We start from the raw sequence: 23758 nt of genomic DNA, 5'->3' as shown, positions 1-23758 counted from the left end.
GCCTGCTCTACCTAGTAAGTAAAAAAATCATTCGAGAAATGAGTTCAGTTTTATAAAGACATGTTTCTAATTTTTGCCGTTCAGGGCTTCTGATCACTGGGGTTTTAGTCCTTCTCTTAGGGACCTTGGGCAAATCCCTTAGACTGCATCTCTGGTTTCTCCTCTGTTCGGTGAGGTTAACCTGTGCCTCGCCTACCTCACAGGGTTGCCTTGAGGAGCAAGTCAGGCATAATACACAAAAATTTTGTTGAATTCTCATTTTTACACCCCTGAGGAGTTAATGATTGAGTTTATTACCACTTTTAGTAGCATTTCAGTTAAAGCATGTTAGCTGGTGGACCCACATGCTTGTTACATGCTTGGTCACTGAAATATCTTTGGTTCCTCCAGCATCCCCGTCCTCTCCTGAACACTTGCCTGCCACGCCGGCAGAGTCTCCAGCCCAGAGATTTGAAGCTCGGATAGAAGATGGGAAACTGTACTATGATAAAAGATGGTATGTCGTGGAAAATCACAGATTACTCGCAGGAGTCTCAAAAGAACATCTTGGAAGAAGGCTGGGGCTCTCGTTATCGCTGAGCATGGCTGCTGCTTAACTTACATACTACTGAAGTAGAGTAACATTTAAAAGTGTGTCGGGAGTGGGGCACCTGACTGGCTCAGTCGGTGGATCAAGAGCGTGGGACTCTTGATCTTGGGGTCATGTGTTCGAGCCCCACATTGGGCGTAGAGCTTACTTAAAGAAAAAAAAAATGCATCAGGAGTCATTTGATCATTAGATCTGTGAACACAGCGTTTCCCAAAAACGTGTTCTGATCGGGACCCCTTGTCCGTGCTACTATCATCGTGCTAGAATTTGCAGGCCTCTGTCTCTGGTGCTACCCCTGTGGACTGAGGCCAGGTCCCTCTCTGCCTTCTCTTTTTTTTTTTTTTTTTTTTTCCAATGTTTATTTATTTTTTTTGGGACAGAGAGAGACAGAACATGAACGGGGGAGGGGCAGAGAGAGAGGGAGACACAGAATCGGAAACAGGCTCCAGGCTCTGAGCCATCAGCCCAGAGCCCGACGCGGGGCTCGAACTCACAGACCGCGAGATCGTGACCTGGCTGAAGTCGGACGCTTAACCGACTGCGCCACCCAGGCGCCCCTGCCTTCTCTTAACTCTGCCCTTGTGCACTAAAATTAATAGGTATTCTGTGGAAAAAAGGATTTTGTGGTCAGATGAGTTTGGGGTATGACCATGTTAATTAAGGTAATTGGGTTTCTTCATTGTCGTGCTTTTTTGGGTTCTCTGATATGCTAATGTGCATTATCAATTTCTGAGATGTTATCAGATATTAGTTGACCCCAGGTACTGTTTTTGCATGCATCATTTTGCTATATGAATGTTCTAGGAAACATACTTGGGGGAGTTGAATCCTAAAACATTACCAGTTTAGAGACCATTTTTTTTTTAAATCGTTATTTGCATAATTTTCTTAGCTGCATGTGAGTGTATAGGTATGTTACCTTAGCTTTTTAATACGCCAGAAATAATTTCAGATTAAAGACCATTTGACACCTTCAGACCACCAGCATTTCTATCGGAGAGGAGAGAGTAAAGCAATATGAAAGGACTTACAAACTCGTTCACTTACTCCTTCAACAAATGTTACTATCTGTTCTGTAACTAGGCATTCTGCTAGGTGTTAAGTCACCCTGGATCCCTCCTCGTGTCACAGCTTCTTTATTCTGATAGATCCCTTTTATTCACTGTCCATATGCAGGCACACTTAGTTTATGTCATGGTGGACACAGATTTGCATTCTGAATTGTCACTCGTTTGTGTGGAGAATGTTTATCTGGGGTTATTGCATACTTTCTGTACTTATCATTTATAATCGCTATCATTTATAACCTTTTGAGTTTCAGTGTATTTAACCCAAAGTTCCAAAATTAGAGTAATGGCTATTTAGAATTTTTTGAGCTTTGTTAAAAAAAGCGCCCAAGATTGTTAGTTGATTACAATATAATATCACACTTATGAAGTTGGCAGAAACGCTTAGAAATGTAGTCATGGTTGAAATAATCCCGTTCCACCAAAATATCAGGTTACAGTAAGTTAATTACCCAGTAGATGGTGAAGGCCTCTGTCTGTGAGCCTGATCTTAGTGACTTCTGCCCCTCTCATTTGACTATTCTCTGGCTTTCTTCAAAAAGTCCAGTTATATTGTATCTTAACATTGCTTATGAGAACATTACCACTAGGTGGCAGGCCCCAACAGGTCAACACGCTGAGGGGCAAAATAAGATGAAAAATGTTTCTAATAATGAAAACCAAATAACCTTTAAAGATCAAGCCCGCACATAAGAACTGTCTTCAAAAATGATGAGATTTATCACTAACGTTTTTACGGATCTATGAGTCTTAAAGCCATGTGATACTTCAAATGATGTTCATTTTGTAATTGCGTTGCTTCAGATCTTCTTTCTAAGGCTTAAGTCTCAGACTTTATGAGACTTGTCTTGAGGCTGAAATGCAGTAAAATAAAATTCTTGCTTTTCTAAAGAAGGGATCCATGGTGCCTGGTGTTTCATAACATAAACAGAGTGGTGAGGTTAGATGTGCTAGACCTCCTGAGCATTTTGAATGAATTTTGCTGTCTTTCTCATGGTTGCTGCAGAAATTTTTAAAAGAAGGTCTTGGGGGGGGGGGGCACCTGGGTGACAGTCCTTTAAGCTTCTGATTCTTCATTTTGGCTCAGGTCATGATCTCAGAGTTGTGACATCGAGCCCTGCGTTGGGCTCTGTGCTGAGTGTGGAGCCTGCTTGGGATTCTCTCTTTCCCTCTCTCTCTCTGCCCCCTGCTCAAATAAATAAATAAACTTTAAAAAAAAGATTAATTTAAAAAAAAGGTTTCTGGGAGCATTTTCCTTCTTCAGTGAATTTAAAGTTGCTTATGGTTAAATATTGAGATTATTTTCATCTGTATTCTGTTTCTCACTTCTTTGGCTTTGGCAGTCAGAGTTGATGACATGTTTGTTGGAAGGTGGGTCTCTCCTTTTCCTGCCGTATCATGCGAGTCCTGGCCAATGCTCTTGACCAGCGTGTAGCTGGCCTCCTCTCTCCCCAGGCTCTTGATGTCTGGCCTTTGTCAGGTTGGGGGCTGTCATCCTTCCTTCTTCTGCACCAGTCCTGAATCTGAGAGGTCAGCACACCGCTTTATGCTCTTTGCAGTGGTGTGGAGTATTTTGGTGCGACAGTATTTCTGGCAAAACCTGTTTCATTGAGTTTTCAATGACTTCAGCAAAATGAGTGTGATTCAGGCTTCCCATCTCTGCGTGAACACTTATCAAGCTACGTGTCGTTTTGAAAGATAAGCATCTTTGCTTTGCCTTGGTCTGGTAGTGCTTTTAAGGCATTTTATGTCCTGCTGTAAGTCTTCCTCACATTTTGATTTGGACTAATGATCCTTCTTAGCAAGTACCACGAAAGTGGCTGATATTTTAAAATAACTAACTGATGGTGCCGGCGGACTGGTTTATCTCTCTTTACTTTAAATCTGGGGCTGCTGATGTGAATCAGGAACGAAGTCCCCCTGCTTCCTCCAGTCTTTGACTGACAAAGACTGTTGAGACGGTGAAGATTTACACCTGGCACCGGGGCTCCTTGAGGTTCCAGAGCTGTAACATGGCATTTAGTTTTTTTGGGAAATGAAATGTTAATATCAGGGTTCCCAGTAGGATATAAAATTAAATTAATTCTACCTCCTCCTTTTTGACCCATGTTTTAAGGAAATTGCTTTCTTCCATGATGGTAGTGTTGATTCTAGTTCATTGGGTTTAACAGTAGAAGCAAAGCCTTATGAGCTCATTTGTCAGGATTCCCAGGTCAGGATTTCCACTAGTAATAAAGTGATAAAGTCAATTTGACTTTTGGGGCTTGTTCTCTGAGGCCATTTCAAGTATTTTTTTTCATCCGAGATGAAGACAGCTTGTAAAATGGGTTAATTGGCAAAAAAGTGATAATGTACGTTTTTACTAATTTAGCTCTATCGTTGCTGCTTTTTAACAGTTTTTATGTCTAAGTTTATTTTCAGTTTTCTCCCTCTCTTTTATTGGTCTTTAGACATTGAAAAGTAAATTTGTATGTTAAGGTTGTCATATACTTTTTAGTTTCATTTTGAAAATATAAACGCTAATTTCTGAGGACTTGCCCCCCACCTCCCTGATAATTCAGATCATTGAATAGATTGAATAGATTTGATATCCAGGGACAATTGTTCCTCAAGACCATGGTGTGGTGTGTGAGATCTGGTTCAGGAGGACCTGGAAACCCAGTTGGCTCGGAAGTGGGCTGTTTTGGGAAACGCATGGGCCAGCTCTACTGTGGAGCAAATGGTGACCATTGGTGGACATCCAAGCCACCACCAGTTGGTGATCCCAGAGCAGGCAGACTTGGGAGGTGGCCAGATGCTCAAGTCCCAGACCACTTCTGGGATGGGGGATGGTGGCGGTAATAGACCTCATAGATCTCATTGTTAAAGCCGGTCAGCGGTGTTGGGGTTTGCATCCTGTGCACATCTAAAGGAAAGCAACACATCTCCCAGAGTTAGCTGTTGTCTTTAATAAACATTAAGATGTTAATTTTAACATTACGTTTCGTTTTTACCCATCTTTGTTGTTCAGGTATTTTCCGGAAGCATGATTTGCTTGATTTTTAACATAAATAACACTTGATTATTTCAGAAAAAAGAAAGCCATGCAATAAAAGGAATACCATTTTTTTTATTATTAGTATTATTTATTTTCAAGTTCATTACCATACACTATAGTCTTGGTTTCAGGAGTAGAACTCAGGGATTCTTCTTTTACATATGACACCCAGTGCTCATCCCAGAAAGTACCCTCCTTAATGCCCATCACCCGTTTAACACCCCCTCCTCCCCAGCCACCCTTATTAGTTCTCTGTATTTAAGAGTCTGTTATGGTTTGCCTCCCTCTCTGTTTTATTTTTCTTTCCCTTCCCCTGTGTTCATCTGTTGAGTTTCTCAAATTCCACGAGTGAAATCATGTGTCTTTCTCTGACTGACTTCAGTTAGCATAATACCTTCCATCCACTTGTTGCAAATGGCAAGATTTCATTCTTTTTCATTGCTGAGTAGTAGTATGTATATATAAACCACATCATCTTTATCCACTTATCAGTTGATGGACACTTGGGCTCTTTCCATAAATTGGCTGTTGTTGATGGCTCTGCTATGTATATAATACCACTCTTAATTTAGATTCACATTTCTATAAAATTGTAATATACATTTTATTATGCATCTTAACTACAGATTTACCCAGTTTTTTTCTGTGTGTGTGTGTATGTGTATGATACACATGCAACATGCATCTGTTTTATGTGCACAGGAACATAATGGACATAATGGACATATTTTCTCCCCCCTCCACTTAGCAGTATATTAAGTACCTTTCCACACTAGTAACCTCCTTCTTCACACTGTGACCTTTCTTTATTAAAGTGTTTAGAAAATAGTATCAGAATGACTTGGGGCTAGGTGCATGTTGTTTTGTGTCTTTGTCCCTTTAATAACTCATAATCCCTGTAGAACATCCAAATGTTCCCCTCTCTGTGTATTTTTATTCTGACCATCACTTGAGATGTTACTATTTACGTAGGAAAGTTGGCTTAGATGTGGGAGGGAAACTGGAATTTTTGAGTGATGCTGTGAGTTAATTCAGCCTTTCCTCATGCGCTGTATACTTCAGACCTTGTGATATTACATATTTAGCATAATGAAGGTCCCCTGACCCAGTTTACCAACTGATCTCTGGCCAAAAGCAACTTTAAAGCTGAGTCTAAACCAATCTCGCTGTTCTAATTGCATTTATGATTCGATTTCTTTTAACAATGTTTTCAGGAAGTAAATTGAGTTAGAAACCCGAGTTTCAGCTTCTAAGTAGCAGGTTAAAGAGTGCTTAGAACCTCGATTGGAAAAAGCTCGTTGTGGGAGTGAAGTCCATCTCTCACTGTGATATCTTGGCAGTAGATTATTTCATTATACCGTTATACCAGCAAAGCATTCTGCCTCTCCCCCCCCCCCCCCCCCCCCCCAAAGAATAGGATGCAGTGCTTTGCTGGGAGATGTGTTTTGGTAGAATTTACATGAGTTAGTGGGTTTGTTTGGCCAGATCTGTGCAGCCAGAATGAACCAAAGGTTAGATTTTTGACTGAGTGGGGCTGGCCCAGGCCAGGGCTCCCAGCCGCAGCTCAGCTGATGTTTCCAACTCTTGCAGTCCAGCAGCTGCTCTGTCCTCCTGTGGCAGCTGCTGCTGTCTCATTTGGGCTTTGGCCCTGGCTTCATCACTTTCATCCTCGGCCTTGTCCCTGAACTTGTAGAAGTTGAAGGTGGTCCTGTGCTGCAGGCCAAGAGGATAGCTACTGGGGCTGAAATGGAATGTCTGTCTTGTCAGCTTCATGCAAGGCAGCTCTCTTGACTGATGGGGCCAAATTAAATCCCTGTTGGTAAATACCCTGATGCTCAGAACTTCGCCTGGTTTATGCTTGCCAGGGTGAGTACTCAGTGTTTTTCATGGCCACTGTATTTGACGCTGTGTGACAGCAGGGACCTTGTGGCCCTGTTGACTATCCACCTCCAACCTCCAGCGTACTCACTGGTATGCGGTAAGTGATTAATGAGTCATCTGAGTGACCAAAGTAAGGGCTGAATTTGGCCTTCCTTCTTATGGATGACTTATTTGGACACATTGAAAATAGGTTTGAACAAGTGTTCTATTATTTGTGTATTTTATCCACTGAACCTTCAGTGATTTGAGATGGGCTTGCCCGTGGGAGTAGGTTGGTTTTTTGTTTGTTTGTTTTTTTTTTAGAGCTGGGGAGGGACAGAGACAGGGGGACAGAGGATCCAAAGCAGGCTATGCACTGACAGCAGTGAGCCCGATGTGAGGCTTGAACTCATGAATCACCATAACATCCCGACCTGAGCTAAAGTCGATGCTCAACTGACTCAGTCACTGAGGTGCGCCAGAATAGGTTTTCTTTGAAAAATTGTAATTTACTTTTTGAAATGGGTTTTATAGTCCAAATAAAAAGTAAATACAGGGTGTTAGTTTCCCAGCCTTTCCTCAGCCCCCTTTTCCCCTCTGCAGAAGGCCCAAGGAATAGAAGTTTCAGATTTAGAAGATTAAGAGGCCGTCTGGTCTAATCCAAGGATGGAAGCCTTTAAATTAAACCTGAAATCCGGGCTCTTCCTCAAATGTAAAATGAGACTCTTAATTATATTTTTTGTGGTGGTGTTTTTCCGTCTTCCCTTTTTTCCTTCCTTTTTTAATTGGTGCCTGTAACAATACTATATTATTAAAATTTGTTAAGCGCGTAGCTCTTATGTGAAGTGTTCTTTCTACAAAAGGAAAAACAGCAACAACAATTAACTCTAAAGAAGAGGGCAGGAGGAAACGTTGGGAGGAGATGGGTATGTTTGTGGTGGTCATGATTTCATGGGTGTATACTTACCCCAAACTCCTCGAGTTACAAACAGTAAATATGTATAGCTTTTTAACATGTCCGTGATACCTTAGTACAGTGGTTAAAAATATAAACAAATTTGTGTCTTGTTTTTGGCAGGTACCACAAGAGCCAAGCCATCTATCTGGAGTCAAAGGACAACCAGAAGCTGAGCTGTGTGATCAGCTCTGTCGGAGCCAATGAGGTAGGGACTGAACTCCCTAATCCTGCAGGAGAGGAGAGCACAGTGCGATAAGCTCTGTGGGGCGCCTCAGAGAGTGCAGTGGAACCTGGTGTGCTGTGCGGGTTAGGAGGGAAGCCAGCACTTCAGGCAGAAACTGCACGTAGTCACAGTGCCCCCTGAAAATTCTTTGCTTTGCTGGACTAACAACATATGTGGATTTGTATATTCCTGGTGGTATTTGTGAGCTCCACATACAGTAATTGAGTTGGGAACCACTGAGAGAGACCACAGGAAAGAACAGAAGGCCAGTCTGTGTGATACCTGTATGTTCGTATCCTGCTGCTTTGTAAGGTAACCGTGTACTGAGAATGGAACTTGCTTGTGGAGCATACTCCATCTTTGTAATTTCTCTAGAGCTTTCGTGTTTACTGAGACATTTGTGCTGTAAGGCTTTCATGAGGCACTTGGCACAGGGTCTGGCATACAATAAGTGCTCAGTAAATGGAGGCTGGCCTGATCTGAGCCACACACTACTCCTTGCCTGTTGTCTTTACGATCTGACGTGTCCTCTTGCACCTCTCAGCAGTGAGCTGCCAGGCTCTTGTCCTTAGGTATTGGTTTCCTAGAGTCTCTCCTGTAGGAGAGGGACTGGTTCCAAAGTCAGCTCAGAGGGTTATGCCCGCGGATGGTATGATTGACGATGTGAGTTCTCCGACTGGCCCTTCATTAGAGGGATGTCAGCAATGTGTAACTTGTATTGTTAGTAGTTTTAAAAAAGTTTAAAACTTTAATAGCTCGATTGGCTTGATCTTTTATCAGTCCACAAACGTCTGCAAAGAAATTGATTTTTAGGTGTCTACCCTCTGTAACTTATTCGTGCCAGTGCACAGTAAATCTAATGAAACTGGATTATGAAATAACTTAAGCCTCTTCCATTCTCCCAGCTTCCTGAATTGAAAATGCCCTCAAATGTGACTAGTTTGCAAAATGATTGTTTACTCAGAAGTCAGGGAGAACCTTCCAGATAAATGAATGTCCTTTTTCTCTAGGCTTGGGGTCTGTGAGTCACCCCAAGCCACGTCAGAACCAGAACAGAGGGATCTGATGAAGAGACCTGCTGTTCGTCGGCAAGAGACATTGTGACTTCGCAGCAGCCCTTGTGCCCTGCCCCGTGGCCTCTTGGGACCTAAATGTCACTTCACAACCAGTGCGTTGTCCTCCTCTGGGACACCTCGAGATTTTTCAGGAAAATAGCAACGCAGGTTACATTTTTTACTCTCTCTGTTAAAGATGGTCATCTTTGACACAGTAGAGTGTCAGTGAGGTGACAAGAAAATGGTGACACTGAGACATGTCACCTGGAGGGGAGAAGCCTCAGTGTATCAGAGAGGCATGTGACTCTGATGATGAGGAAATATTTCTCACCTCGTGGAAGTATTCTAGCTCATTTTTCAGGTCAGATCCAAAGTGACACTGGAGCCACGTGGCCTTTGCATAAGTTGACTCCAGGCACATTTGGTGAGGGAGTCTGAGCCTTTTGGTGACTCCCCATTTCAGCCCTTCTGGGGGTCATTTTTCAGTTTAAAGTGCTTTTGCAAGGTCCTTCGGGGCTCAACTCCGTGTGAGATCTTTAACTTGAGTTAAAAAAAAATTTTTTTTTAACATTTATTCATTTTTAAGAGAGAGAGAGAGCGTGCGCAAGCACACAAGCAGGGGTGGGGCAGAGAGAGAGGGAGACAGAATCCGAAGCAGGCTCCAGGCTCCGAGCTGTCAGCACAGAGCCCAAAGAGGGGCTCAAAGCTATGAACTGTGAAATCATGATCTGAGCCGAAGTTGGACACTGAACCGACTGAGCCACCCCGGTGCCCCTAGTTTTAAACCAGCATATTTGACTATAAGATCTCTTGTTGATACATAAACTAAAGAGACTGAAATGAGACCAGGAACACTTTAAACGCTTGAAGCTGGCAGGGGGGGAAGGGAAAGGTGGGCTTGGAGATGCATGTGGGGGAGAAGCAGAACTTGAAGAACTTGAGCAGAATCCTGCGTCAGGCCCCATCTGGTGCATATCAGTTAAAACGGATGAGGAACGGGTGAGAAGCAGAGTCTGGGCTGGTTTTGGGGACAAGAGCAAGGAGTTTAAAATTTTTTTTTTTTCAACGTTTATTTATTTTTGGGACAGAGAGAGACAGCATGAACGGGGGAGGGGCAGAGAGAGAGGGAGACACAGAATCGGAAACAGGCTCCAGGCTCTGAGCCGTCTGCACAGAGCCCGACGCGGGGCTCGAACTCCCGGACCGCGAGATCGTGACCTGGCTGAAGTCGGACTCTTAACCGACTGCGCCACCCAGGCGCCCCAAGAGCAAGGAGTTTTGACAGCAGGTGTCAGCAACAAGGGGACTCAGCCTCCTCTTCCGTAAAATGGGGGTGAGGATAGGACTTCGTAGGGTTGTTCTGAAGATGAGAAAGCTCAGGTGTGTCGGATGACCGAGGAGGTGGCTTTCTTCCCAGTGCTGGTGCAGAGGATGACACTTGCTGAGTGCCCCCGTCTGCCCTGGCCGCCCCCCCCCGCTGCCCAAGTTCATCCTTGATGCCGCACAAGAACGCCTCTGCCTGGTGAAATGGCAGTCATCTGCGATCTGTGGGAGAAGGATGTGGCCAGGAGGGAAGGACTGTTTCAAGCTCATTGAGCCTTCTGATGATCCTGATTGGGCCTTAGCTCACTCATGGGCTTTTGTTCCTCTTCTTGTTCTTTTTTGTTTTTTTCTTTTCTTTCTTTTTTTTTTTTTTCCCCCTGCCTTAATTGCCAGGAAACCAGAGTAGCGAAAAGCTATAATATGGAAGTCCCTTGGCAAGGAAAATATTTCCAAATTTGATTGACAGTTTATATTTGTGAACACATGTATTTTGAATGTTGATAATGCTGTAATCAAACCAAATCAAAAAATGTCATTCCTTAAGATCAAGGCAAAAACAGAACCCAAGATCACTGTGCTTTCCATTTTCTTAATTTTTTTTTTAAATGTTTGTTTATTTCTGCGACAGAGACAGAGCATGAGTGGGGGAGGGGCAAAGAGAGAGGGAGACACAGAATGTGAAGCAGGCTCCACGCTCTGAGCTGTCAGCACAGAACCCGACGTGGGGCTCGAACTCACAAACCATGAGATCATGACCTGAGTCGAAGTCGGTCGCTCAACCGACTGAGCCACCCAGGTGTCCCTGTGCTTTCCATTTTCTGAATCAGAGGTGTGAGAGAGGGAGAAGGGCGGTCCAGGGCTGCCGCCTGCTGTCTCGGGTGGTGGTTTCCGGGAGCAGGGCCACAGGTCAAGGAGGTGGGTTGAAGACCTCACAGGTAGACAGGAAGAGGTTGCCAGTGTTCTTCCCACACCCCATTCATGCAGATATTCTGAGGCTCTGGAAGATTTGCCCCTCGGTATTTTCTGTCAGCCCCTCTCATCTTGTTCCCTTTCCTTCTTGCCTGCAGATCTGGGTGAGGAAGACCAGTGACAGCACCAAGATGAGGATCTATTTGGGCCAGCTTCAGCGCGGGCTCTTCGTGATCCGCCGGAGGTCAGCGGCTTGACTTTCTACAGTGTTCTTCTTCCCTTGACCTTTTTTCTGGAGTGGTTTTTGGTTTTGTTTTCTTCCAAATAGAAAGTTTTTAACCCGGGAATTGCTCCCTTGGCCTTGGAAAATGGGGAGCGCTGTTGTGGATTCCGCGAGGCGCTTTGGTGGCAGCTGCTTCAGTCTTTGCGTTGCTCCTTCCTGCCTCAACCTCTTCCAGCCGTCAGTCACCATGAACTCTTTCTTTTGGGAGTATTGGGAGTTTGGTTTACTCATTGCTTTATTTTATTTTTTTTGCTTATACTTTGTCTTTTTTTTTTTTTTTTTTAAAGGCTCCTTTGTGTTTGAAGGAACACTTTTTTTTTTTTAATTAATTATCTTTAGGTCTTTCTACCAGGAAGGGATACAGTCTACACGGCATTTTCATGAATCTGATTAGTGGATCACGTAGCTCTTTCTGTTGTCGAGCCCAATTCACTGTTTCTCCAGAAGCTTGGGGCAGAGGTCCTAGCAGAAGGAGATTAAGTCTCCTGGCTCTCAGCCTTCTCTGAGAAATAAATGCCTCGTGTAACATCTGGCGTATGCCATCCATTCCACTGGCTGAGCGACAGAAAAATTTGCCTGGGTGACTACGTGCACTGAGTAAATGGGGTTGGGGGAGGGGGCATTTTCACGCTTATAATGTGCTGAAGGTCCTGCATTTTAAATGTTATTTAATGCAAGTGGTATATTCAGACATGTTTGTTCTAGCTCAAGCTGGAACGAGTGGTCATTTCAGAAGTTTTTCTTTCTAATTCATTTCTGTCCCCTGCTCTAAGTCGATGGAATGGTACCTGGCCCAGGCTGATTATCCAGGTTATCTATTGTAGGTGGGGAGATAAGACTGATAGTGCAGTAATCAGTGATCTGTAGATGCTCACTCATAACTCAGATAGCACTCTTGTTGCTCATGCCGCTGTTGCCCCAACCATTTCAAGCCCGTGGGGCCTTGTTGTCGGCGCCCCCTGCCTCCCAGGAGGTCTGGTCCAGCCTGAAGACAAAGAAAACTCGGCCGTGACTGCCGCTAAACCTGCGCTCTTCCTAATGATTCCTGGTGAAACGGCCTTCCCCGTACTCTCTGCCCCACCTTCCCATCATCGGAGGAGTGATTCCCTGGCACGTGGGGTTTTCTGGATGATAGCTGTCACCTTAGCATATTTAATGAATTTGGCGTTAGAGCAACTGTTAGCATCTCTCTGGGAAATCAGTAGACCTTACACATCCTAAGACATCTTTGTATGTAGTACCCCTCGTCTCGGGTGATTCTCCTCGTGTTGTCTTTTGATGTCCACACCCCAAAGCAAGTTGGGGGCCGTGAAAACCAGTGAATCACCTTCTCTTGTAAGTCCTGGCTTCAACAGAGACCAAACGTTACTGACTCAGAGTAAAGACTTGTACAGATTCATTTTTGTTTTAATTTGTAATTCATTTCTCTCTTTTTTTCTCCCTGGTATTGGAGTCTCATTTAGAAAACAGGGTAGATGATGCTTGTTTACTTAGAGTTGGCTCGGTGTTCTGTGCTGCTTCTCTGCCCCCAGCCCCCATTATGCTGTTTGCTTTGGTGAACCAAGTCCATAGTAAACAGAGGCTTCATCTTTTGTTTCTTCTTGACAGCCTTTGCTCTCTTGCTTGAGTTGTCACTGTGGGTGTGTAACATCCCATAATATCAGGCGGCTATCTCTTATCTAGTGCCCTTGTGATGGAAATATATCTAGATGTAGTGTGTGTGGTCATCAATGTTGTGGGGTTTTTTGTTTGTTTCTGAATGATTGTCTTACTTGGCTTTCTAGCAGTACACCAAAGTTTGGTTTTTTGAAAAGGACTGTATTGATAACTGGGATTCTGCATCAAAGCAACAAGTTGCCTTTTTTTTTTTTCTTCCTTGTCTGGTGGCACCTTTGTGCTTTTGTGAATTAACTATTTATTTGAAGACCAGGGTATGGGCACTTTGGCCTTGCCTCTTCTGTAAATTTGAGGGTGATGAGGTAGTGCTCTGGCCTTGGCCACATCACTGCCTTCTGCTTCTCTCTTGTCCTCACAACCCTTAATCATAGTGTGGTGAAAACGGGGGCAGAAGGGGAATAGACCTGAGACACAGCACAGTAAATCGTACTCTTAGTCCCAGAAGATTTAGTTTTTTATTTCATTACCCCAGAGATGACAAGCCAGCAGTTCAGCCCCTCTGACAGGCAGAGCCCCCTTGTTACGAGATGGAGGTGCTTTTGTGATGGGCAAAACAGACTTTGAGGTTCCTGGACTAAGAAGGGGCTGGCTTTTAGCCCAGGTGGCCATTCTTATTCCAGAAGCTGTTGCGCTCTCCCTAAATTCAGACTATTTCTTGCAACTCATACTTTGAAAAAGGTTGATCTAGACAACTCTTAACAAGAACCTGTATGTGCGTTAATCTGATCAAGAACCTGCACTTGTGTTATTCGGATCAAGAACCTATATGTGTATTTTGTTTGAGGCACCTGCCTCAGTATTATACACGGTGTTTGCTATGGATGCATCCCAATTATTTATTTTACCTCTGCTTAGAGCCTTTGTGTTGCCTTCCCCACCACCTGACTCCCTCTCTCCCAAAGCCAGTGTCCTCTTGAACAGTTTCCAGATTTCCGTAGCCATACCAAAGCCGGGATGTTTTCATTCGTTTGGATACCAGTATTTATGGATCTCTAACTACATAATTTCTCCTCTTTCTTTCTTTCTTTCTTTCTTTCTTTCTTTCTTTCTTTCTTTCTTTCTTTCTTTTTTTCTTTCTTTCTTTCTTTCTTCTCTCTCTCTCTCTCTCCTTCCTCCCTCCCTCCCTCCCTCCCTCTCTTCCTCCCTCCCTCCCTCTCTTCCTCCCTTCCTTCCTTCCTCTAACTGGGGCCAGTATAAGATCCCAGAGGCTGATCTGCAAATCAAGCTATTTGTCTTTGTGTGTGAGACCCTGTATTCAGGGTTGGGTGACTTTTCTAAGAGAAATACTGGGAGCGGGGAGGGGGTTGGTCGCATTTTTTTTTTTTTTTTTTTAACCTACCTTGGGGTAGCGGGGGAAATCCAATTTTTTACAATATTTTAGTTTTTGTTTTTCTATTAACCTTTCCTTTTATCCTTGAATTTTTACTAAATTTCCTCCTGACTTAAAAATCTTGTTTCTAATTTGGGAATTTGAAATCTTGGTACTTAACGTTATGCCATTTTTTCCAAAGAGTTCAAACCACTTTAATACCAGAACATGGTAAAATATTTGCAGCCATTTGAAGCAGCTGGTGGGCTTTTTATATATTCTCATTAACTGGTACCATTAAATGTTCTGAGAGGTGAATGTAAAATGTAAAAAGTTATAGGGTTGTTTTTTTTTTTTTTAAATAACAATAAACTTTCAAAGAGAAAACCAGCATGTAGTCTGTGTTATATCCATTGACTTGATAAATGATTGAAATTTATTTTAGGTTTTCCCTCCAGCGTTTGTGGGAGAAGGAAATTGGGAGAGAGGGAGGGATATACTAGATACTTGCTCGTTGTGAAGAGGAAGATACGGAGTGATGTCAAAGATAGGCTCTCAGTTTTGTAAAGAGCAGTCTAGAGGTGTTGACCCATCAATGTGATATACTCTCCTTGTTGGAGATGATAAAACAATTTCATGGAAAGTTGAGTCAATGCAATTGACCTTAGATAGGAAAAACCTTAAGGTAGACTCGTATGATTGAAGAAGATGCTGCCATTTGGTACTCTAGAGCACTGCTTCCCAGTTTTACCAAAGGGGGAAAAAATGCTGGTATTTCTACAGCTCCCTGGTGGGTAAACTGAGGAGGCTGCTAACTGCCACAGGTGACAGACCTGGTGTGCTCACGACCCGGGTGTGGCATGCCCAGCAGGAAGGGCTGCTCTGTGCTTTGGATGTTGGAGAAGGGTGGTCACTATTTTTAAAATTTTTTATTGTTAACATTTGTACAGAAAAGTACACAAATCTTATTTGTACAAGTTGAATCTTCTCAACGTGAATGCGTCCATGTAACCCGTCATCTAGATTGGGAAATAGCACTACCAGCACCCACAGCCTGAGCAGGCTTCCTTCCGGTTGCCAGTCCTCGCAAGGGTAAGGGCTAGGTCGACCGGTTTTCTCTATTTTCGTCATCTTAACCTTCAAGCTCTTGAGCACCTGGGTCTTTCTAGAGTTGTAGAAGAGCCAAGTCCATGGTGGAGGCTAGGGGTTCGCCAGGGACGTGAAAGCTAGTAGTGAAGGATGTGGCGACACAGGGGTGGTAAAAACAACAACAACAACAAAAAAAAAACATTCAGGTTAACTCTGTCACCCTCCCGCTTGTCGCCAAGGCAAACAGAACTTGCCCTTGATGTCAGCATCCGCTTTTGTGAGAGTTCTTTGTCTAGGTCAGGAACTATACTAAACGCTGCAAGGCAGGCATTTTCTGTTTCAGTCCTTGTAATCTGTGAAAGAGTGCTGATACTCCCAATGCAGTTGTTAATATAATTTGTTAATACATTTGTTATATTGTTGATGTATTTGTTAACATAGTCTAAGACTTGGCTTAATTCTCCCCTGAAACCCAGAGTTCATCACAGTGCCTAGTCCTAGTGAGTGCTCCGTAAATGTTGTCAGATACTGTTAGTGCAAAATGATGTGCAAAGACAGGTGGGCTGGTGAATAATAATAGCTCCAGCCCTCAATACTGTGCCCTTCACTTTTATTATCTCATCGAAGCCTCATAACAACCCTGGAGAGAAGACGCTATTGTTATCACCAGTTTTCAGAGGAGGAAACATTCCTTTATCACAGGGGGTGGTTAGGTAATTTCTCCAAGGTCACACACACCAGCTTGCACAGTCCCAGCTCTTTCAGATTCTAAGCCAGGGTTCCTAAGCGCTGCCCTGTGCAGCCTTTTCCCAGCCCCCTTTGTTCACAGTGCCTTCAGCATTTTCACCTTTCTCCAGCCCTTGTCTGGGAGTTTGTTTTTATCTGCTCTCACCTCTTATAGAGCAAATTTCAGAGGTAAAAACGCTATAATTTGCTAGGACCCTTTCCCCTGCTAGATAACTCCGGGCTTCTTCCTTGGTAATCGAGTTGTGAGAGTCACAGTTACTAGCCGAGAGGTCCCTTTGCTCTGAAACAGTGTGGGCAGGTGTGTAACGGAAAACAGGGAGCCATTTAGAATGTAAAGAGTGAATGACCTTGATGGAGCCGACTTTAATAAGCAACATGAGAACCTTTGGAGGAAAACACTTACCTTTTTTTTTTTTTTTCCCCAGATCACTCTCTTCCTGCCTGCCTTTCTTGTCATCTCTGAAGTAAGCAGGGAAGGGTAGGAGCCATTGAACTGGTTTCTAAAAATGTAGATGGAGAGCTGGACACGCTACATCTTGCTGCTCTCTGGATGTCGGTGGACCTTTTCATGTCGTGTCCTGCTGTAGAGCCACTGAACGAAAGAACACACCAGTTCAATGTCACCTGCTTCAGACTGTCTGCTCAGCTCCAACCAGCAGCCTGCGTAACTACCAAAGCCAGGGTTTGCAGTCTTTGGAGAGAGGCAGGAATGAAACCAATTTCTGGTCTCTTCTGCTAGTGTTAGAGATGCCCCACATCTATCTTTGGTAAAGCTAAGCACCTTCTCTGCTTTTAAAAAGACAGTAGATGGAATGCTCTGGAAACATGGACACCAGCTCACTCTCTTTGGACATAATGACATGATGAGAAATATATTAGCTTTAGGAATTTTAGTGTTTACCAGAGTAGGTATTTTTGTGAATAGCTGTGATTATTAAGACGAAAAGATACGTATGTTCAGAAGGATCCCTGGGGGAGTGAGGGAGATAAGATACAGCATAGGTACCTAGACACTTAATCCCTTTACCCATTTTCCCTAATCTGTGTTTGCTCAATTCTCTGAAAGATACAGATCTCTAAAATGACAAAATTCACTTCACTGATACGAGAAGACCAATAATCAGAATCTGAAAGATTCTCTCCCCTATTTCTCAAAAGGTGGAGACTCAGCGGCGTGCTCTGTTTTTCTGCAGCCGGATGCTCCTGTCTGTCGGCATCACCTGTCTGCCTGCCGATGGTGTGAATGGGTGTGGGGTCCAAGTAGGTGAGATTAGGGGGCACCTGGGTGGCTCAGTCGGTAGAGCAACCGACTTCGGCTCAGGTCATGATCTCGCGGTTTGTGGGTTTGAGCCCCGTGTCGGGCTCTGTGCTGACAGCTCAGAGCCTGGAGCCACTTCGGATTCTGTGTTTCCCTCTCTCTGCCCCTCCCCCACTCATGCTCTGTCTCTCTCTGTCTCAGAAATAAATAAACATAAAAATAAACATTTAAAAAAAAAGGTTCTAGAGCCAGCTAGGAAAGCAGTGCTCATAGAGAATAAGCAGTTATCGAAGGTAGAAGTACAGTGGCCTCAGGTTGGCAAGTCCCTGCATATAATTAAGAATCACTTTTTTTTCAGCATTGATTCTTTCGGTAAGTATTTGAGTGTTTACTGAGATGCAGTGTGGCATAGTGGCAGTGTGGCAAGAGCAAAAGAGTTGGAATCAGTATTTGAATCCAGCTTTAACTAGCTGCAATGTGACTTTAGGCACATTGGTTAAATAACAGGCACATAGGTTAAATAGTAATATCCACCCCAGAGTGATTTTGAGGATTCTAATAATGTTAATGTATATAGCACTTACTATAGCCTAAGCACTTTACGCATATTAACTTACTGAATCCTTGTAATGACCCCGTGAGGTAGCCACTATTACAAATCCTCACTCTGTAGTTGAAGGAATTGAGAAACAGAGGTTAAGTACCTTGCCCAAGGTCACGTAGCTAGTAAATGGTGAGCCAGGATTCTGAGCCCAGTTTCTCCAGAGCCCTTGCTCTCATTCACCATACTCTGCTTTGAGGGGGACATAACACAGGGCTGGATTCAGGGAGTGCCCAGTCTCTGGAAACTGTCCCCTCCATTGTCACTACTGCTGCCCTCTATCTGTCTCTGTCCTTGGATGTTAATCTGCCAAATCCTGTGAGACCAGAAGCTAGTTTAGCGCCAAGAGACAATGAAGGTAAAGTTGGCGGCTTCAGAGATCATGGTAAGCGTCACTTCCTATAAGTGGGTTGGAATGAATGCCCAGCGCATTGGGTTGAGAAGGATTCTGAAGCCCAAGTTGGGCAGAATGGGATAAGTGGCTTAATCAATTAGTTTTGTCTGCTGATTTAGTTTGACCCCTTATTTTGAAGATGAAAACATCTAAGGCCCAGAGATGATAAATGATGTGCCCAAGTTCATATGGCCAGCTATAGGCAGAGAGGTGGTGGGGGTCCTGTATTCTGGTATGGCCACTCATTAACCCAGGGATTTTTACTTAATGGCTTGATAGGGCACACTCATCCTATTGTGCCTCGGACTTTTCTGGTTTTAGCATTGATAATCTTGCATCCCAGGAACTGTCACAGACCCAGGCAAACCGAGACAGTTGGTCACCCTGCTCAGTTTCCTCCTCTGTAAAGTGGGGATAAGAATTGGCATTTTTCCATGGATTAAGTGATTTCTCATAGATTAGATAAAGCACTCGGAAGTAGTGTTTGGGACCTAGTAAATCCTCAATACGTGTTGGTGATTTATTGTTGTTCCTGTGTTCATTATTATTGGAGCAGAGGGTTCCAGCCCCAAAATGAGATCCTGGAGAACTTCACAATCATCCCAGCCAAGATGGGGGACCTTGCCAGGATCATCTGGTCACCTGGAGCTGACTGTTGGGGATGTTTTTTCTTCTACTTGAAATACTAGTGAACTATCATGAGCTCGAGGATTGACATTAGTGCATTCAATCCACATGCTGTTCATGGAGTATTGCATGTTAGGTAGTCTAGGTTCTTTGGGGGGATTTAGAGATAAATAAAAGCATGGTTCCCTTCCTCTGGGACAGTGAGGATGGGCAGCCGTGCTTGTCAGTAATTCTGGTTCAGTGGGATAGGAGCTACGTTCGAGGCCTGGAGAAAACTGGACAGAGAAAATACTAGCAGTTGACATTTATCGGGCAGGTGGTTGAACACTTCACGTGCATTATCTCATTAATTATTTGTTGTCTGTGAATTTGTTGTTACGTATCTGGGGTTTACAGACTGGGAAACTGAGTAAGAAACTTGCCTCAAGTTCACCCAGCATGATTCCAAAGCAGGTCTTGCTGACCCAGAGTCTGAATTTTCATGAAGCAGGAACAGGAATGCTTTACAATTACTTCGGAAAGAAAAGAAAATTTGAGCTTGGCCTGAAAACTGAGGCAGGCCTTAAGCAGTGTCCATGGCCAGGAATGGGAACTGCATGCAGAGGAAATGGCTCGGTTGAAAGCGGAGGTAGGGGGTGGGACATGTTTAAAAAGTCAAATGAGAGTGTGCGCTGAACAGTAACTCTGGACGAATGGGCTTTGAACTTTAAAATCTGTTTTGTTTTGTTTTTTTTCCCAGACCCGTATCTTTTTGTCCTTCCACACTTCGGGTTCACCTTCCTTTCCTTCCTGCCTCTGTCCTTTTCTCCCTTCCCCTGGCCCACCCTGTTCCCTCCTCCTCACCCTTTTATATCGCCAGTGCGGTGGCTCGTGGCAGTCTTGGAGTGACGCTTTCCAATTTCACACTTACATGCTCCTGAAAGTATTCGTAAACTAACTCATATGTAAAACCAATAAAGGGCAACAGCACACATTCCTGTTAGGCAGTAATTTTGTTTGACTCCCTTTCTTCTGTTTTGATCACTCATCTTCCTGCAAACATGGTGCTTTGACCTTACCGGAAGTGGAAGTTTCAGGAAGCCAAGCATGGTGGAGCTCTGTCAGCGTATGAGTAATAGGAATGAAGAAGAGCTCGTGTTTATTGAGCACTTACTACGTGCCTGGACAAGGGCTAAGTACTTTTCGTGCATTATCTTTTTTAGTGCACTCAACAGTCATGTGAGGTAGGTCTGCCTGATTCCCATTTTTAACAGATGAGGAAATTGAGACTCAGAGAAGAGGATTCACCTCTGCGCCGCATTCCTACGTTTCCTTTTCCTGTTGGCTTCTTCCATCGTAGCATGTAGTGCCAAAGTACAAAGGACCAATGCCCTCCATTTTCCACACCTGGAACAGACACTGAGAAGGGAAGCAACTTGCCTGAGATCACACCGCCGATGAACGGGAGAGCAGAAACTAAACCCAGGTCTTGTAACTCTTAATCCAACGGTTGGGGGAAATCCCGGGCTGAAGCCGAAGGGCATGGATTTAAGATTTGGGTTTGAATTTTAGCCCTGTGACTTACAAACTGTGTGACCTTAGGCACGTCTCATAACCTATCTGGGCTCCAGTCTAGAAAGTGGAGACGATGATGATAGCCACCTCAGCAAGCTTATTGTGAGGGTTGAGTGAGGTCACACAAGCAAAGCAGCCCCAGCAGTGACCCTCGTGTCTGAAACAAGCCAGGTCCCTCTAGCGTGTTAGATACCTCTCTCCCACCTTGCCAGCTGCCCGTTGTTACTTCAGGAGTTGTCTGCCCCATCTGCTCAGGTCCCAGCATGCCTTGAGGCTAAGCCCACAGCAACCTTGCAAGGGGAACCCCTGCCACTAGCCACGAACCTTGAAATTCAAGACAACAGATGCCCAGCATCTGTTCACCTTATTAGCGCCTCACTAGAGAAGAGTTTGAAATCCTCCCTCACCTCCCACCAGCTGTGTTGAGAAACCCACTGGACTGTGAGGGAGGACAGGGACTGGGTCCCCCCCTTCCCCCTATCCCCAGGGATTTGCATACTGTAGGTACACATTAAATGCTTACTGAATGAATGGTTGGCTAATTATCTCATTTCTCAGCACAGCATATTAATCTCTAAGATCACGGTAATAACATAATGCAGTTTAGAAATGAAAGGATTTTACAAAGTTGGCCACAAAATACAGTAGTCTTTTATTTTCTACCTCATTTCCCCTCCCAGAAGCAATCATCCCACCTCTTTTAGCTGATTATTTCAGTACATTTCTAAGAATTCTCTTAAATTCTGACCATGGAAATCCTTCCCTCCTCTCTCAATATAGTTATTTCATAATTTTGATGAGGTCAGTATTTAGTGTTTACATTATTACGGCTATGTAAACGCTAGTCACAGCTGAGCCCTGTTGTAAAGTATGATTGCCTTTTTTTTTTTTTTCCCCTTGACAGTGTTCCCCCAGGAGTTAATAATTGTCTTGTATTTTTGTTATAAGCCTGGTTTCCTAGGTGCTTATTAGAATTCAACCTCAAGGCTTTCACCAAGTGTTTAAATTCCCTTTAAGACACTCAGATGCACCAGAATTCCATTGATTTCATCACCCTGAAGAAGCCTTCCCCCTGGGGACTTCTGGACTGGTTGCCTACTCTAGACTGGTGGCCCCCCATATGGCACATAGCTGTCTCCCTGGAGTCTTCCTTTACCTCCGTACTGGGGGCTCCGCTTTGTCACTCTTTGCGTTTGGATCTCCCATTCTTGTTTCCTTTGTTTTCCTTTTTCTCTACCTCCCCATTTTGGCAAAACGCATCTTGCAGTAACTTACCAAGAATGATTAAAAATGCTCTCATTCTGTTCTCTTATTTCATCGATGGTTTGGCTGGTGTAACTACATTTTTAATTCCCAGAATTAAAGCCCATACATTTCCAGAATTGAAAAGGCCCACAAAGCACTTAGCACTTAACTATATTTCAGCCAGCCCCTTCCTTCCTCAACCTTCGTTTTGAGAGGTTCCTTGTGCTGCTAAATTCATTATTCTCCGGTTTCTCTGCTGTCAGTTTTAAAATTCAGGTTTTGTTTTGTTTTAATTTACTTTACAGCTTCTAAAATTTGGTTGTTTCCTCTCTAGTGTTTTCCATTCTGGTGGGTTTAATTCTAGCTTGGAAATCATTTCCCTTCAAGATTCTGAAGGTATTTTTTATTGCTGTCTAGCTTCTGATGTTGTCCTTGAGAAGCCTGAAGCCATTCTGATTATTTATTCTCTGATCACCACCCCCCCACCTTTATCGAGATATAATTGACATAGCATTGCATAGGTTTAAGGTGTACAGTTTGTATCATTTTGATAAATGTGCATATTGTGAAGTGATTACCACAGTAAGGTTAGTTAACCTGTCTGTCATTTCAGTAGGTGTGCCATTTTTTGTGCGAATGTAGTGAGTACTTTTAAGATCTCTCCTAGCATCTTTCAAGTGTACAGTCCAGTATTATTAACTGTAGTTACCATGCTGTCCATTACATCCCCAGGAATTGTCTGTCACTGGAAATTTGTACCCCTTGACCGCCTACACTCTTTTTCCCACCCCCCAGCTCCCTCCTCTGGCAACTACCAATCTACTCTCTCTTTGGATGAGTTTGATTTTTTTTTAGATTCCATTTCTAAGTGAGAATACATAGTACTTGTCTCTCTCTGACTTATTTCACTTAACACAATGCTCTTGGGGTTCATCCATATTGTTGCAAAGAGTAAGATTTCCTTCTTTTTATGGGTGAATGTTTTTTTTTTTTTATCCAGCCATCCATCAGTGGACACTTAGGTTGCTTCCATGTCTTGGTTATTATGAACAATGCTGTGGTGAACATGGGGGTGTAGATATCTCTTTGAGACAGTGATTTCATCTCCTTTGGATATATACCCAGAAGTAGAATTACTGGATCATACGGTAGTTCTTTTTTTTTTTTTTTTTTTTTTTTTTTTTTTTTAGGAACCCCCATATCTCTATACTGGCTGCACCAGCTTGGATTCCCACCAACAGTGCACAGGCGTTTTCTATTCTCCATATGTTTGCCCGTACTTGTCAAATTCTATCTTTTTGACAATAGCCATTTTAATAGGTGTGAGGTGATACCTCATTGTGGTTTTGATTTTCATTTCATTTCCTTGATAGAGTGATGTTGAGCCACTTTTCATGTACCTGTTGGCCGTTTGTGTATCTTTGGTGATTTGACTTTTTTTTTTTGAAATGTTTATTTATTTTTGAGGGTGGGGGAAGGGGCAGAGAGAGAGAGGGACAGAGGATCAGCACTGACAGCACTGACAGCAGTGAGCTCAAGGCAACACGGGGCTCAAACTCAAGGACTGCGAGATCATGACCTGAGCCGAAGTGGGACACTCAACTGACTGAACCACCCAGGTGCCCCTGGTTATCTGACTTTTTAACATCTCTAGAAGCTTGTAGGATCTGTGGCATTTTGAAAGTTCAAGATGACAGGCCTTGTTGTGGGCCCATTGTTCTAAGCAGTTAGCTTTTTCAATTCTGGAAACGTATGTCCTTAAATTCTGAGAATTAAAATAATACATCTACATAAATATGCACGCGCACACACACACATTTTATGGATGTAGTAGCAAGCTTCCATGATCCTTGCCTCCTGATAGTCATACCCCTGTGTAGTTCACTGTCATTATTGGCCCAAGATTGGTCTCTGTGACTAGTAGCATATAGCAGAAGTGATAGTAATTCATTT

The 23758-nt window shown here is 43.6% G+C and overlaps 1 protein-coding gene across 3 annotated transcripts in view; it reads left to right on the top strand.

Annotated features, from left to right (window-relative positions):
- SUDS3 (SDS3 homolog, SIN3A corepressor complex component) overlaps positions 1–23758 on the top strand; it is a 66110-nt gene that overhangs the window by 20823 nt on the left and 21529 nt on the right. The window contains exons 10-13 of one of the 3 annotated variants that reach the window (XM_030292406.1): positions 391–496; positions 7632–7716; positions 11180–11265; positions 16552–16669. In XM_030292406.1, the coding sequence (XP_030148266.1) occupies positions 391–496; positions 7632–7716; positions 11180–11265; positions 16552–16594 (320 nt within the window). In that variant the 3' untranslated portion in view covers positions 16595–16669. Of the gene's footprint in view, positions 1–390; positions 497–7631; positions 7717–11179; positions 13972–16551; positions 16670–23758 lie in introns of those variants that run through there. The other 2 variants (XM_030292405.1, XM_030292407.1) reach the window with 2 other exon arrangements.

The sequence above is a fragment of the Lynx canadensis genome, chromosome D3, assembly GCF_007474595.2.
Source record: "Lynx canadensis isolate LIC74 chromosome D3, mLynCan4.pri.v2, whole genome shotgun sequence".
In the NCBI taxonomy this organism is placed as follows: Eukaryota; Metazoa; Chordata; class Mammalia; order Carnivora; family Felidae; genus Lynx; species Lynx canadensis.
Note: the sequence above shows the minus strand (reverse complement) of the source record. Positions and strands in the feature narration are given on the sequence as shown.